Source organism: Mytilus californianus, unplaced genomic scaffold (genome assembly GCF_021869535.1).
Source record: "Mytilus californianus isolate M0D057914Y unplaced genomic scaffold, xbMytCali1.0.p SCAF_1, whole genome shotgun sequence".
Classification (NCBI taxonomy): domain Eukaryota; kingdom Metazoa; phylum Mollusca; class Bivalvia; order Mytilida; family Mytilidae; genus Mytilus; species Mytilus californianus.
Genome location: NW_026262581.1, coordinates 42,259,644 through 42,277,558, shown reverse-complemented (window position 1 = coordinate 42,277,558; position 17,915 = coordinate 42,259,644). Strand labels below are relative to the sequence as shown.

Below are 17,915 nucleotides of genomic sequence, written 5' to 3'. Positions count from 1 at the left end.
TACGAATAACAGCTAGGGCTCACGACATGCGTTTCAGTAATGACCTTCATCGGATATACGGTCGAGACCAAACTTATCAGACGGGTATCACGAACAAAATATGGTCAGGACTTCGACGACCGATTGATTGATTGGTTGATATATTATTGGTGTTTAATGTCCCTTTCAACACTTTTGGCTATTTCGTGGCGGCTAGTTATTATTGGTGGAGAAATTTGGAGTGCCTGGAGAGAAAACCGATCTTCTGCATGAAAACTGACAATCCTAGTCAATTACGACTGGAGTCGAAATCACGTGCCACGAGCGGGGTTCGCATTCACAACCTCAGTGTTGACTATTTAAACCACCCGGCCACCAACACCCCTCCGTACCTATTGATAGTTTTATAAACACACAAGAAAAAGATTTCAGAACCAGCGTTGTAAACTTCTCGAATAAAAATATTTTTATCTCTAAAAGCGGGATTCATATTCCTTGGGTAATAAGCAACTTCAAATTCGTGACATGAGCATGTGTCAATTGCGAACTGCATGGTGTGTATTATTCTCAGCACTCTAGATCTTTTCAAAACATGCCCCTCTGTAGTTTGTTTTGGTGACATTCGCTGGCCGATACCACCATTTTATTACATGTAGTTCAAAATAAGGATTTTGTAAATATACTAAGATAGCGAATTTGTTTTGTCCATGCTTTCTTCTAGACATTTTCTGTAGAAAGTTGTACAAGTTGATAGTATACTTTTTGTTAATTTCAAATGTGAATATTTTATTAAGGGCTATTTAGTTTTTTTTTCTATAACTTGTATATTTGCATGGTGTAATACTTGGGAAATCTGACCTAACATACATGATTTTTAAAGATGTTTTTAGAAGAGCTAGGAAGGTAACTGCAGGAAAGCGTACCAAACACTGATAAACGATACATTTTACTTCTCTGATATGTCTACTTAGATGAATAACTGATTAAGAATTGAATGCTTCTTTTTGACATTTTATTGAGGGTAAAAGCGTTGACCGAACGACATTTTGTATGAAGCGTGTAAGTACGCGCTTCATACTAGAAATGTGTGCACGGTCAACGCTTTTACAACCGTATAAAAAAAAATTACAAGAAAAAGCATTCAATTCTTATAATTACAATATTAAGCTACAACCGGATTCTTATGAAACATATACATGTAATGTTATTATTTTAAAATAAAATCACACATACAATTCATAGATGCCAGTAAATAAAGGATTTCGTCGTTCCAACTGGGACATATCTGACAACGACAAATCGGGACCTGCTTCTGTACAGAATGGTATCCTGTTGAACATCAGTACCCTGCAAGATGCTTCAGATGTTACTAAGAAGTTACCAGATAATGACTTAGAAGGTACCGAATATAAAATTTTATATTGTATCATTGCAGTTTGTTCAATGGTTAAATACATGAGGGTCTGGATGGGGGTTCCATCATTTCTTCATTATTTAATTTTTAAACCATTTTTCTCGAGTCTATTAATTTTGTCCATTAATCTATATTCTTTATATTTCAGCGCCCCGTTATTCTCTATTCTTTATTTTATCGCCTGTTTTTTTTTCTCTATTCCTTTTTTTTCATCTATTCTGCACTTTTCCCCCAGTATTCTCTATTCTGTAAACCCAATCCAGACCCTCATAATAGTTTTATAATGTAAAGGGCAGTGAGATATCAATAGTCGTACACCAAAAATGATATTTTGTGCAGGACGTTGTTAACAATCGAAACTTCTAAACTTTTCAGTAAATATTAGCCAGAATTATTTCGATTCAGAAACTATTAAAATCAACACCAAAAATCGAGGATTTGTGATAATGAAGGGTTTGGACTATTAGGGGTTCACTGTGACACTGTCCTGTCCCCAAAATCTGTCTGAAAAAAAACTACTCGATTAAAGGATTCTGTGACAAACACAGGTGTTTTTACATTTCCTCCGAAATGAAATTGGAAAATCAATATACTTTAAAATTTTATATTCCACTATACAATTTATATACAATACCAAGGATTTGTATAGTGATACTATACAAATCCTTGACAAGACATACAATTGAAAGCTATTCTGCATGATTTAGGAACCGGTCAAAATTTATCAAGGCATGGGACCGGTGCAAAACTAAAATAAACCACAATGCAGAAACATTTTCAAATTCGATCAGCCAATGGGAAAAGCTATTATTTATGATGATTTTGAATTGAATTCATCTTTATTAAATACAAGTGAGAGGTTAACTAGCTATTAAGTCCATTAAACCAGGTTTAATCCACCATTTCAAGTTCTTCATAAGGAAATGCTTGTACAAAGTCAGGAATATGGCAGTTGTTTTCCGTTCGTTTGATGTGTTTGAGTTTTTGATTTTGCCATTTGATAAAGGACTTTCCGGTTTGATTTTCATTGGAGTTCGGTATTTTTGTTATTTTACTTTTTATTACTTTCATATTTAACATATTTCATTCAGAAATATTTGAATACATTAAAGTAAAGACAACTCTTACAAAATCATAAAAAGGGAAGAAACTTTTGTAGATTGTGAAAATCATAAAACAAGAAACCAATATCTCTCACAATGAAATGTAGACTATGGATCTTGGGGTAGTACGTCAGTGCTTTATAAGATAATAAGATAACGGTTGTCTCCCTTGAGCAACTTATTTTTAGTGTCAGGGAATTTCTAAGAAGGTGAAGGTTAGGCTTGAAATATAAACGTGACTTAAGTAGGGACCATTCATCCGTGTTAATTATGAAGATCAGAGGAGTCAAACAGAGTCATGATGAAATGTGTAATGCATGATGTTGTGAACTTCTTTGTTGATTCATAAGCAAGCTAATAGATATAAGGATACACAAGGTAAAATGAACAAGTTGACCAATAATAATATTTGACAGTTATAGCAACATTTTACAAAAACTTACACGACAACATGCAAAAAATATCCTGCGAATTTGCAATTCCTCCCACTTCATTGAAATGCCTGAGCATACATGTATCAGAATTCATTATTCACATATGGTTATTAAACTTGACTTACCCCTGCTTACCCCTCATCTTACATCTTACATCATATCTTGTCAAATGATGATTATAAAGGTAACAGGGGACCGGGCTCCCCCTTATGAAGCTTCATCAATATGAGTAAACCTTTTGGCAATGCTTGGGACACATATGTCTCTTGTACGCAGAACCCGCTAGTTAGATATGTGTACCTCTTTAGAATATAACAAACTTCTACGTCATTTGGCTCTGGTTGACAGTTTTGTCATTGGTAATCATACCACATCTTCCTATTTTTATGAAGATAGTTTAAAAAAATAATAAATGAAAGGATAGTTACAAACTTGAATACTAATATAAAATTATATTATAGGATTCCTTGAATTAAAGCAAATAATAGTATAATAGTATAATATTATCATGACAGATATATTGATGAAAAAAATAAAGTTGACGAAATTTCCAGAAATTCTTAACACAACGTAAATGAAAAATACCCTGTATTATACTACTTTTATTCTAAAACATCACGGTTAAAGGGTTAATGTATAGACTTGACCTATAATTGTTAACTTTTTATACATTGTGACTTGGATGGAGAGTTGTCTCATTGGCACTCATACCACATCTTCTTATTTATTGTTACATGTCCTACACCTAACTTTGTCTTGCTATTGTGCACCCTTTATTTTTAAATTTTGGATCTGCACATGTTACAGTTACCATAAGTCGGCCACATAAGTCATTTTCATTAATATTTTGCTTATAAGGAGCACATTCACCGTGATTAGCAGATATTATTTGAAGATGCCATAGACGAATAAACTACAAAATGTAATAAAACAGAATTAATTTTTCCCAGTGCATTATTTCAACATTTCACTTTTTCATTCATTTGCGTTTTTCAATGGCTATACATGTAGATACATTTGTGTAATTAAAATCGATGAACATGAAATTGACCATGCAATGCACTTGCAGGCCAAGAAAATTTTTTTTTTCAATCATATTTTAGTTGGCGATTGTATCTACATTATTCATATGATATTAATGAAGCTAGTTTAGCATGTGAATATTTCAATCAACTTTAACCAAAACTTCATACAATGTATGTACAGCCAAGACACAAAGACCGATTGATGAAGAATGCTGACTGGTTTCTTCCTCTCTAGAATCAGTTTGCTCAATTTAGCATGTTTTAATTGTTATAGCTTCATAAAAGGCAGTCTAAATAGGTATAAAAATTGCAGTTAATCATGGGTAGATTGACTTGTTGTTATTTTGCAATCAGTTTAAAAGCAAGCTCATTTCATACATTTTCTCACCAAAACATGACAAATGTATGAAACACTTTAGAAGTACATATTTTCCTGAACTGCTGTATTTCGAAAACCCCTTGATACATTGTGTCACATACAATGTAAAAAAGCATATTATAAAAAGCTATCCCTGATCGCAGTGTTTTGATGGTGAAACAATTGGCTGTCAAAAGTAAGTTAAAAAAGTTGTAGCAAAAACACAATTTTACACACAAATTTCACAGGCACTTGTCTGTAGTTTTTATTTATCTCTTTGCAAGCACATTGTACTAATCTATTTAAGAATCATGTTTCCTACACCTTAATTGCAACTACTATAGGAGATAACTGTATTCGGGTTGTATTTAAAGCTCTAACTACATAAAACTTGGGTTTTGCTGGGACAAATTGAGTTTTAACTAGCAACACTGAGTGGAAGTTAATATGTTCATAGATATGTATGTTCAATTTGTTGAGGACTCCAAGCCAAGTAAAAGGACAGCTTGCACAATGTATGCTTTTTTTAATAGCCATCATCCTATAATTTAGAATTTATGTATATTAAGTAAAACAATTTTGTAATGTGTTTAAAATGAGTTGAGACATCAAAAAATTTATCTCAGGATTTTCCTTTTTTATGTTTTATAAACGTGATTTCAATACAATTATAATTCAGTGCTCTCCCCAAGCATTATAGCACCATGCCATCATAGTTTGTCATGCTATAGTTGGTTACCATGGTGCTATCTTTGTTTACCCTGGTAGTATCTGAATAGACTTTATAAAAAAAATGTATTATGTGTGTTGCTATAAATTTATGAAAACAGTGCCATTTCAGTTCCCATGGTGCTGTTTGAAAATAATGAGAACACTGATTACATGTAAATGTACCTTGTCCCTGATAGTATGAGTCTATTGTGCATTGTTTGAGGTTGCAGAGTGACTTGTAGACCTGTAGCTAGATATTCAGATTTTCATCCTTTTGCTCTTTGGTGGATATAAATAAGTTTTCTTGTTGACCATGTCCTTATAATTATTATACAATTGTGAAAAAAAAGATCATGAAAGCATATTAATCACCAGTTCAATGAACCTAATATACTATGCAAATTTCATATGAGATATGTGAATTAGATTGATTTGTATAAAAAATTAAATGCATATACATGTAATAATATTCCAAAATGTATCTTCATCATTTCATAGGTTACTGTAATATATATACACTGTATATTTACAATACCAATCAATTCAATAGAGTTGTCTTTCTTTGGATAAAAATATGAAACAATTTGACAATTTTGTGTTATGTGCTTATAGTAGATATTTTGCATACTAAAGTCTAAAATCACAAAAAGATTGTGTTAGAAAATTAGTCAGATATTTTTATTATATTTCTATGAATATAAAATGATTTAATTGTTGTCCTGTGCAAACAGGTAGTTTAGGAAAAAAAATGAAGAAAAAAACCTTTTACATTTTCTGTTAAGATCTGTCGGATTTTTCAAACATGTCAAAGGTGTCCTGCAGAAAATTAGTCAGAATTAATAGTTGTCAAATTGCCAGGTTTTAAATGCATTCTTTGAAATATTTTTCCCACAGAGAAGAATAAACTGAGAAAAGTTCCTTATACCTGTATATAGATTCCCTTGATATGTGATGATCAAACACTAGTAACATAAGGTCCTAGTCTAAGTAAATACACCTTATGGCTATTTAGTCCAATCCAGAAAAAAACAGTCACTTAGACAACTTCCTGTTTGGGTCAAGTTTCGCAAAACAATGGTCATCAGTATCTAGCTGAGGGAGGAAAAAGTTTAGAAAGCGAACATTTTGAAACTTTGATAGATTATGATCCACTTTTTTAAAACACAAATTAAAATCATAAAAATGCTTTGTTTCAAGTGTTTACGATGGTTTAAACATGTCTCTTTGAAAATTTTTATGCATAACTCATTGTTTAAACAGGGCCCCGGATAGCTTCAACTGGATGAAAAAGTTGTGTAATTTTAGAACTTTTCCGGATTGGAATAAATAGCGATAAGGTGTATTTATGTGTAGGACTTTTAAAAGTTCAGTTTAATTACCAGACTTCAAGTAAATGTGGTATATTCTTTAACATTGAATTGATCAAATGATATTCTCATATTTTACATCTGTCTTAAAAATAAATTTTACAATGATAATAAAGAAGATGTGCATCTACTTTTTATTGCCTGCTTTTCAATATGTATTGACAACGATTATGTATTGACATAATACATACCAATATAAGGATAAAGCTTAGAAGCTTAGGAAATGCAAGGCTTTGTTGAGCTAATGAGTTTATATCTCAACTCTGACAGCCTCACAGAAATGTGTACATTTCATATGTCAGAATTTCAGAGTGGTACCGGCATGGCTTAATTAATTATAGGTCAATGACTGCATATATACATGTATATCACATAAATTATATAGTCAACACATTTTGACTGTTCTCATGATCAGTACAAAATTGAATATCATGTTTTGAGACTTGTGCATCATATATAATATATAAATGTAATTCAATAGTGTTGGTTTATGACTCACCCTCAACAATTTTTGCAAATGGCAAGAAATGTGTTTACTGATACAGCAGCGTCTGTGGAACATGTAGCTGAGGAACCAAAGCTCTTAGGTCCTTTAATATGACCATAAATCCACAAATTGTCATAAAATATCATAAGGACCTAAGAGCTACAGTTCTTCAGCAGCAGCAGCTGTGGCAGCAATGGTATTAACTATTTGTATAAAACTTAAATATTTCAGAAGGCGGATTAGAGCTGGATAATCCATTTCATGAACTTTTCAATTATATTTTATTTTTCTATGCCCAGCTTATGATAAGAGCCATTATATTTTCCAGTCTGTTTGCCTGCCTTTTATTCCATCCTGTATCAGGTTGAAGTTTTGAAATGACCATGAAGTTTAATGGTCACATCATCTTGATACTTAGGACAAATATTCATTATGATATAAAACTTTCAAAAAGAATGCCAAATTAGGGTTTTGACCCAGATATCACACTTCACTAAGCAAGGAAGTGTGATAGCTTCAGTTGGTTGCATGGTGTTTTATAAGACCACAACTATATATAATCATTGTAAAGAGTAAATACATGTCTGATAGAAAACACCTGTCCTTGTCTTCATTTTCATAACTCATTGTAAATAACCTTTTTGTGCTGATGTAGTTCTAAGCAATTATCAATCTTTTCTAACAAACTGATAACATGTAGTTTACATGATTGGTAAGTGACCTCTACAGTTGCTGTGAGAATCACATCAGTTTGGATATAAGACGTTGGTAGATCTCAAAGATTGTCAACAAATTATTTGTATTCCTTGAATTTAGAGACGTTTCAGACATCGAATATCCTTTTACTTTTGTTTTCTTCCATTTATTTCAGTTTTATCTTTGACCTTGCATTAGATCTATGATGTAATTTTTTTCAAGTTTTCTTTTGATCGAAAATCTATTTGACGCTGGTTATTATTTTACACTTATTTCATGATTTGACTCCCATTATTAAGATTGACATTTGAACAAAGTGTTCCATAGATATAAAAAATAAGTTAATTGAGAATGACTAGACATTAACCGTAGTATATAGATGATAACTTAATAAGAGATTATTGGTAGCAACCAATTATGGTAGTTTTCATGCCTTACAAGTTTTGTAGTGATATACATATATATATATATAACAATACACATGATACAGTTAAAGATTTTTTTTAATGTTTTTTTCTCTTGGACTATGGAACCATGACATAAGTTACAAACCATCCACAAAATTAAGGTTTTAAAGGAATATAAATAGTTCATTGTGTATCTTTTAATTTTTCCAAGTCAGGTTTCTTGCTAAGAGTTAAAGGCTTAACACACTGTTGTTTGCCTTTTTGTTGTTTTTCTATTTCTGCCATGGTCAGTTTTTTTTTCCACTTAGGAGTTTGAATGTCCCCTTTGTATCTTTGCCCTCTTTTTATACGCCCGTTTACGGGACGTATTATGGTATACCGTTGTCCGTCCGTCCGTCTGTCCGTCCGTCGTCAACATGTCGGACATTAACTCAAAAACGCTTTAACCAATTTGCATAAAACTTTGGTGAATTGTTTATATCTATTGACGTGAGCTCCCTTTCGTTTTTTATAAATTTTAGATTTTACGTTTCAGAGTTATTGGGTTTTATTCAGTAAAAAAAGGGGGATTTTCAAGTTTTTGGACAATAACTCAAGAATGCTTTCACCAACTTGCAAGAAATTGTGGTGAATTGTTTATATCTATTGACATGAGGTCCCTTTTGATTTTTATAAATTTTAGATTTTACGTTTCCGAGTTTCAGGGTTTTATTTATAAAAAAGGGGGATTTTCCAGTTTTTGGACAAAAACTCAAAAATGCTTTCTGCAGTTCTTATGAAACTTTGGTGAATTATTTATATCTATTGATGTAAGCTCCATTCAGAATTTTATAAACTTTACATTTTACATTTCTGAGTTATGGGGTTTTATTCATTAAAAAAGGGGGGGTTTTCCAGTTTTCGGACAATAACTCAAAAATGCTGTCAGCAATTCTCATGAAACTTTGGTGAATTGTTTATATCTATTGATGTAAGCTCTCTTTTGATTTTCATAAATGTCTAATATGACATTGAGAATTAATTGAACATTATTTGTTTATAGTCTGACAACAGATTTACTAAGTATTGCGCATGTTAGCACAGTGTATTACAAAACAGCAAGAAATCTTTAATTGAATATAAATTCAATTCATATAACCAATTTCAAGTTCTTTGACCACATTTATTCAGAAGCCTATATGTCGAATATATAATTACAATCCAAATTCAGACCTGTATCAAGCTTGAATATTGTGTCCATTTTTACCCCAACTGTTCAGGGTTGGACCTCTGCAGGCGTATCCAGCTGCGCTCAGTGAAGCAGTTTATTTAAATCATGTCAGTGACCACATAGTTTTGTTCAAACAATGGAACTTGATAACCTAATATGAAACCACTGAAGCTATAGTTTCAATATTTCTATAAGATTAAGATCAATTCAAAACAAAGAATGAAAGAAGAAAAAACAAATAAACAGTCCACATAACACTTCCATGATAACTTTAGATTAAGATGGTACCAAACACCTTGACTTAAATTAATTTTGCTCGTTTAATTTTCATAAAATTTTGTCAAAACATTTACTTTGAAACTTTGACAAAAATATAGAAATTTCAAAAACTTGAACCACACACTTTATCGGAAAAATTTCATTGGATATATAGCAGTTTGACAAACACTAATTTTGATCATGGAGAAGCTTATTATTTCCTTAACAATAGAAGGTGATTAAAACGTTCAGCTGATTTTTACAGAGTTATCTCCCTGTAGTGTTATGTACCACCTTAAGCAACACAAATCCCAACAAAAACTTGAAAATAGTTCCAGCTCCACATCTGGCACAAGTTAAAGTAAAAGCATTTTATGTACCTCTTGGTTACTATACCGATTAAGATAAAAAGTAAGAAAAGGGGAAGTGTTGAGACCTTTACAAAAAAATCAATATATGTACATGTATATGTATATTGTAACACTGCCACATGTTCATGTACCTGTCCTGAGTCAGGAACCTTGTCAGTGTTTGTCTTTTGTTATATTTTTATGTTTAGCAAATTTTGTCACTATGAGGGATTTGTATAGATGAAAGATCTCTGATAATCACTGTTAGCACTTTAACTCTCAAGATGATTTGACAAATCTTGGAGGCCCTTTTCTGTTGTTATAGACAGTACATTGTGTATGTTGACTTCAAAAGTGTTCTCTTTTGGTTATTCTGGAGTTTGGGTTACTGTTTTCTTTTGTTCATATTAATGATAGAGGCTGACAACTTTGATAAGGCAAAAGAAAAAAATATATATACCTCAGTTTAGCTGCCTTTTGCATATTTTTTTTCTCACATCTTCTATAGGGATATGTTCTGCATTCTGCAATTTTACAGTGCTTTACACAAAAATGTCTGTGCTTCAATGGTGCATAACCAAAAATGTCTGTGCTTTAATGGTGCTTAACCAAAAATGTCTGTGCTTTAATGGTGCTTAACCAAAAGTGTCTGTGCTTTAATGGTGCTTAACCAAAAATGTCTGTGCTTTAATGGTGCATAACCAAACATGTCTGTGCTTTAATGGTGCATAACCAAACATGTCTGTGCTTTAATGGTGCATAACCAAAAATGTCTGTGCTTTAATGGTGCATAACCAAAAATGTCCATAAAATTGTATTAGGGTACCAGGGGGAAGGATAACAAATTAGGGTTGGTAGGGAGACAGGAAACACATATATATATATATATATATGTATAAACAAATCTAAATTGAAAACAACGTTCAAACCTATGATTGCGTTGGATAAAAACCGCAATTTTTATACGTGTGCATTCAAAACAAATTTCTTGGTAGAGGAGTCTAAATACAGCACAAACAACATTTTCCAAAAGACCAAATGAGTGAAAAAGTATATTTTAACAAAACGCATTTGACTAGCAGGTCGAACAACTGATGTTCTTAAACCCTGCTGACTGCCATTGGCGATTGCCAAATAAACGGATCACAAGATGTAACAAAACAGATCTTATTATTAAATTATTACCAAACAGAAAACAATAAACTTGCATATATATATATATGTTTTGGCCTAAAATTGGATCTACATCATTGACACTTATGGTAATTACATGTACAATTGTTAGCATACATATATTCCAATAGATTTGGATCTGAAATTTTAGAGAAGAGTTATTGGAATTCTTTGAACATATTTGGAAATGAGTGATAAATGGAGGGTTTAACCAGTATGATATATAAAAAATAATGGGTGGAAAGGGAATTTGAAGAGTTTTATTTATTCATCAAAAATAAATAACCTCCACATGCCTTTTCATCATCAAATAACATGTGTTTATGCTAAACCATCTGTTACTAATGTTCAATTCTTGGTTGTGATTTTTTTTTTAAACAAATAATACAAATGTGATAAGGTTCTAGATTTAATAGCTGATATTTCATCAATTGTAAAAAGATTTTTGCTGTAGATAATATTTTAATGTATTTGAAAATTTGATTAAACTTTTATTATAAGAGGTGTCTGATGAATTTTATCATTGATATGGTCATAATTATAAACTACAAAACTTTGAATTTATGGAAATACTTAGGATTTTCTACCCCACAATTCTCCAATGCTTGTTTACGATCTGTGTTTCTTATATATACATGCAATTCATTTTTCTTTGAATTTAGGTTTGAACTTTATCAATGAAGATGAAAAAGAGAAATCTTTTGTTAATGAAATATGACAATATGACGATTGTCAAAATTCATCAAAATCTCTACTTTTGGCCTATTTGGGTTGTAACTGTTAAGGGTTTATAAGTTAAGCTGCACAAAAATAGTTCTATTTCACTATGTGTTTATTATCAACTTGAAACATTTTTTATCTTCAAAATAAACTATGGACTTAATATTCAGGGTTAAATATGGCCCGTACCGAACTTTCTCCTTTCGGTATTTTGGTTTCATTCATCTAAATTTCTCAGACTATGTGATGTCTTCTGAACAGGTTACTTTAACTTTACTTCTGTATATTTTATTGCTATCTTCTTATTGAAAATTAATAGTAAAACAAAACATTGTCAATAAAAATGAATTATTCATTTAAGATTTCAAACAGTTTCAAGGTCAATTAAATCAATCATACAATGTGACACAAAATAATTTAAATATCAACTCAATAAAAACTCTGTTCCTTTGCTTTTTGTGTGTTTTTTGCTGTGCATGTACTGATTTTGTGTGATGGATGGATACGCCATATCCTTTGTTTTTCTATCAATATACTACATTTCCTTCTATTTTATGTTTATTTTCTTTACATTATATCATGTATATTGTAGTAAATAAACTATTTATTAGAGATTTTGGCCACTGGCTGTCTTCTCTGTTTCTCTGTTATTTTTCTAAACTACAATTACATGTAGTTAAATTTAGAAAGCTAAAATAACAGATTATTGAAGAACACCTCTTATAAATTATTTCTTTAAACTACAATACATATTTTAACAAAAGGAAATAGAAAATTGCGGAAGTTTTTAAATCTGTGTTGTTATTTTTAGAACCATCACTAACTGAAAGCACATGTTAACTTTTTAGTAAAATATATTCTAACCTTTATATTTTGAAATATGCATCCCTGTAGAAATTAAAAAACCCAATTATCAGCTTAGCATCAGCATCATCTTGACTGTTTATAAAAATAGCTTGTAAACAGATATTGATTTTCGGCAGTATTTTCCAGCTGTTTGATACCATGTACATGGTACTATTGGATTTAGCCTCAACAATTCGACAAGTGCATGCAATTTTCTGGTGATATTATGTAGTATTAGGGTGAAACAGCTTGGAGTAAATAAAAAAAAATAACAGGTTGATCTCTGATTGTGATTGTGACGGAGTTATAAATGATATATTGATGTGGCAGAAAGTAAATGTGTTTTGATGTAAATGATCTTGGATAGGATATTGAATGGGGTTAAAAAGAAATATGAACAGGAGGAGACAACATCATATGTATTTTGGTACAAAATGGTACAATATATTTGGTGGTAAGTTGTCTTAAAGCTGAACAATAATGTAAGAAAGGGTTTCATATGTTTTAATTTTCAAGAAAATTAGTGAAAAATTCTGCGGAACCCTGTGTCTCACCTATGTGAGTCCATTTATCATGTTTATAAGTAAAAAATATAGAATTTAAAAAAAAAATCAAACTTTCTCTTTAGATGCTATTTCTTGGTCTGGAAGATTAGCTTCTGTCCAAGTTTCATAACAATCCATGAAGGTTAACAAACTTATCATGTCAAAAACATTTAATCCCAGACTGTCTGTAAATGTTAACTGTAAAAAAACTAAGTCCATTGATCAGAAAAATACTGAAAATGAAAATATATTTTCAAAAGTTTGCTTCAGACATTATCTCTTAATCATAAAAAAGTTTCATAAAATTCTATGACGGTTTGACAAAGTTAATGATGTCTAAAAAACTTTTAACCTGTGACAAACTGAACCTAAATGTGGACGCCACTGACAACGAACACAGAACTTAGGATCGCTATGTCTTGCTTTCGCGACATAAATGTCACAGGCTTGACAAAAAGGAGATATACTATTGGAGATTGTGATAGACTTGTTACCAAAATTTTACTTATTGGATTTCAAATACTGCCATTTGTTTACTGAACTTTGCATAGCACAGCATGATTGGTTTTAAAAGATAAATGTGAAACTTAAGCGATGTAAAAAGCTATAAATTAAAGATTACAATCCACATTTCTATTTTGAGTTTCATCATGTTTGCACCCCAAATGAAGTACATTGCACTACACATGCTACAATTTTTGCAACAATTTGATTGCTATAAACTACATTTTATATTATATTGCATTGAGTGACTTTGGTAACAAGTATGGCATTTAGGTTTTTATCTCATAAACTCATTGTTATGTAAGAATAATATCTGTCTCACTTCAGTTCTATTTTAGGCTAGTAAGAATATATATGCAACATGGCCACTCGGAGTGCTAAAAAAAGAACCAAGGAATCATATCAAGTTTGATCTCACATTCGATAGATTTTACATTCATGATTTAACATTCCTACTAATTGATTAATCTTCAATCGAATTCTTTTAGGCATTATTAAAAAAATAAGATGTGGTATATGAAAATTGTCAATGAGACAACTTCCCATCAAAGACCAAATGACATAAATTTTAGCAACTATAGGTCAGCAAAACCCATTACGCATAATAAGCTATAAAAGGCCCCACATGACAAATGTAAAACAATTCAAACAAGAAAATTAACAGCCAAAGGAAAAACAAATATGACCTACGGCAGCAAACGACAATCAATATATTGCAGGCTCCTGACTTTGGACAGGTACATACAGAATGTGATGGACTGGGGCTAAACATGTTTGTGGGCCCTCCCCTAACCTGGGACAGTGGTGTTACAGCACAACATAAGAACAAACTATAAAAATCAGTTGAAAAAGGCTTGACTGCAATCAGATAGACACAAAGCACACACAAAAAAAACCTTGAACACAACTAACAAATAGACTTGACACAAAGTATCAATTTGAGAGTACTAGCAGTTCCTGAAAGCTAGTTCAAAGCTAATAGAAACAAGGAATTATTTGAATCTGGAATAACTTTGAATTCTGGAAAACTGGTAAGAAATCTATGATAAAAACCAACCAAACTATGGAGGGTTAGCCTTGCATGCATGGCTAAAGTTCAGGTTACTTTCATTGATATTTCAGTACGAATTTACAAACCCCCTTAGCCATGGATGCATGGCGAACACAGCTCAATTGGGTAAGTCTTCATCATACATTTCTTATCAATTTTCCAGAATTCAAAACTATTCCAGATTCAAATAATTCCTTGTTATAACAACTACCGTAATAAAAGAAATCATGCAAAAATCTGAGACTAAAATATGAATCAGTTCTGACATCCAATGGATTTATTGAAAAGACACCATACACAGTCAGAGAAAAATTGATTTTGTGCTAAATATCGACAGTATGACAGGACTGCAAAATGTTCATAGCTGTATAACAATAATATTTAGTATGTTTTAATTTATTTATAACAAAAATGATCAATGTAATAAAAAAACAATATTCAAAGATCTTATTACATTGTTAAATTTTTAACCTTTTAGAACAAGTTCATTTAAAGGATCAATAAGTTTACACAGCCTTTTAATGGCAATTATTACCCATTTTTTTATGTTTTTGGTTATATGCATTGCAGTCATGAAAAGTATAATAGATACAATGTAGAAAGAAATTGTTGACAGCAAAAATGATAAGCAAGAGAAGATCTACAAACAACTAGACAAGTTGACAAATAATTCTTTATAGGAGGAATTACCCTCGAATTGTTTTTTTTACTGGTTCTAGTTGGCTTAGTTGCAGCTTCTAATTTGGATATCGGGATATGTCAGGCCAGACGGCCCAGAAAAGCTGGTACTATAGTTGTACAATTAACTCTTACATTTTTTTAACGAGACCCCTGAAACTTCACACATATTGAAGGGCACCTGCAATTATGAAATTATTTGAGGAATTTTTTTCACATTGTTTTAGACTTAGGAACTTAGGTCATTTTTCAACAAAATATTCAAAGATGGTTATAATTTTGTTTTTAATCAACTCCTTCTACAGATTTTGTCTCGCTTGCGACGATAATTTCTTGTTTTTTTTCAACAAAAAAGCTTATTATAATATTCATGAACAATATGTCAGATTAATGAAATGATAATTATCACAGAAATTTATCTATATTCTAAAAATCTGTATATATATATATATATATTGTCTTGAACATCATTAAGGTAAAATGTTCATGAAACGCAACACTGAATCTGTATGTTTTTCACCATGTGTTTGCATAGTTAATTAAGTTATGTATATGTATATATTATATTAATATATTTTGATTTATTCAGAGGGCATCAGGGGAGATTAGCATTGTGCTAACTGTTTTTTACCCTCTTTGAATAAAAAGGTTATAATTGCTTCTCGGGCGACGATGTTGTCATCGTCAGCTTAAACAATTGTTAAGTTTTCTGCTTAAGTTAGTTTGATAAGAACTTAACTTGTGATAGATCAATGATATTTTGTATGAAATTGCATTACTATCAGTACATATCAGTTTGATGACTATTTTGAGGCCCTGCCCCCTAGGTCATTGTCCAGGGACTTTCAATTAATAAAAGCAATTTTCAATGTTAATAAAATTGAGAATGGAAAGCGGGAATGTGTAAAAGAGACAACAACCCGACCAAAGAGCAGAAAACAGCCGAAGGCCACCAATGGGTCTTCAACACAGCGAGAAAATCCCGCACCTAGCGGCGGGCTTTAACTGGCCCCTAAACAAAAATGTGTACAAGTTCAATGAAAATGTATGTCACACTAAATTCCAAAACATATAAATGAACTCTTAATTAAGTCTTCTGCTTAAGTTAGTTTGATAGGAACTACTTGTGACAGATCAATGATATTTTCTATAAAGTTGCATTACTATCAGTTCATATCAGTTTGACAACTATTTCAACTCCCTGCCCTTGTAGGTCATGGTCCAGTGACTTTCAATTATATAGCAATTTTTCTGCTTAAGTTAGTTTGATACGAACTAATTTCAATAGACCACAATATTTTCTATTCGGTTACATTACTGTCTCTACATCTCAGTTTGTTGACCATTTCGAGGTCCTGACCACTAGTTCATGGTCCAGCAACTTTGAATTAATTAGCAATGTTGTTGTTCATCAGATTGTTCTTTTTATACGACCGCAAAAAATTTTGCAGTCGTATATTAGTATCACGTCTTCGTCGTTATCTTCGTCATCGTCAGCGTCGTCCGAAAACATTTGGTTTCCGGACAATAACTTTAGTAAATGTAAATAGAAATCTATGAAATTTAAACACAAGGTTTATAATCACAAAAGGAAGGTTGGGATTGATTTTGGGGGTTATAGTCCTAACAGTTTAGGAATTAGGGGCCAAAAAGGGGCTCAAATAAGCATTTTTCTAGTTTCCAGACAATAACTTGTGGAACGGTGTATGGATCTCTCTGAAATTATACCACAAGTTTCCATACCACAAAGGGATGGTTAGGATTGGCTTTGGGGGGTTATGGCTCAAACTGTTTAGGAATTAGGGGCAAAAAAGGGGGAAAAACAAGGGTTTCCTGGTTAATGGACAATTAAAAAAAAGTACAATGTTAAGTTTGAATTACCTCCCTTACACTGTTTTCAAATTACGTATAAAGAAATGTTGTATTGTCTTGAGGTGATTAGCTGTTACTAATTAAGGAATATTTAATATATTAATTTTAGCCATGATTATGTATGTCATTTTCTATTTTAAAGACTTTTATGATGTATTTAAATGGGTAATTATGGTTGCAAACTCCATTGGAAATTTGAATTGAGATTATGACCATATCTTGAGGGAAAGAATTTTTTTTGGAAAAGGGGGGAGGGAGGTGGAAAAAAATGGGGTGGGGGGGGGGGGGAGGGGGTAAAAAAGAAATTGTGAGGGGGGACAATTTTTTCTCATTTCAGATTTCAGAAATTAAAAAGAAAATTTTTTTGGGGGGGGGTGGGGGGTCAATTCGCAACAGCATAGTGTATTGCAAAAAAAGCAAAAAATTGAATATAAATTCAAATCATATAACCAATTCTAAGTTCTTTGACTACAGTTATTCTGTGTCAGAAACCTATTATGTGTCAAATATTTAATTACAATCCAAATTCAGACCTGTATCAAGTGCGAATGTTGTGTCCATTTTTGCCCCATCTGTTCAGGGTTGGACCTCTGAGGTCGTATCCAGCTGCGCTCGGCGAAGCAATTTATTCTGAATAGGCAACACATATCTCTGTGTCAACAGTTTATAAATCCAGATCCTTGAAACTTCATTGAGATTATTTGAGTCTTTGACCCATTTTCGTGAA

The 17,915-nt window shown here is 31.8% G+C and overlaps 1 protein-coding gene across 2 annotated transcripts in view; it reads left to right on the top strand.

The window, feature by feature from the left end:
* The first annotated feature begins 2,734 nt into the window (after nt 1-2,734).
* The window catches only part of LOC127701987 (prestin-like), a 64,588-nt gene continuing 49,407 nt past the window's right edge, over nt 2,735-17,915 (top strand). Inside the window, exon 1 of one of the 2 annotated variants that reach the window (XM_052205983.1) lies at nt 2,735-2,874. Coding sequence is in view for 1 of the 2 variants with exons in the window: in XM_052205960.1 (XP_052061920.1) it covers nt 12,914-12,992 (79 nt within the window). In the remaining variant the exon portion in view is untranslated. Of the gene's footprint in view, nt 2,875-12,571; nt 12,993-17,915 lie in introns of those variants that run through there. The other variant, XM_052205960.1, reaches the window with a different exon arrangement.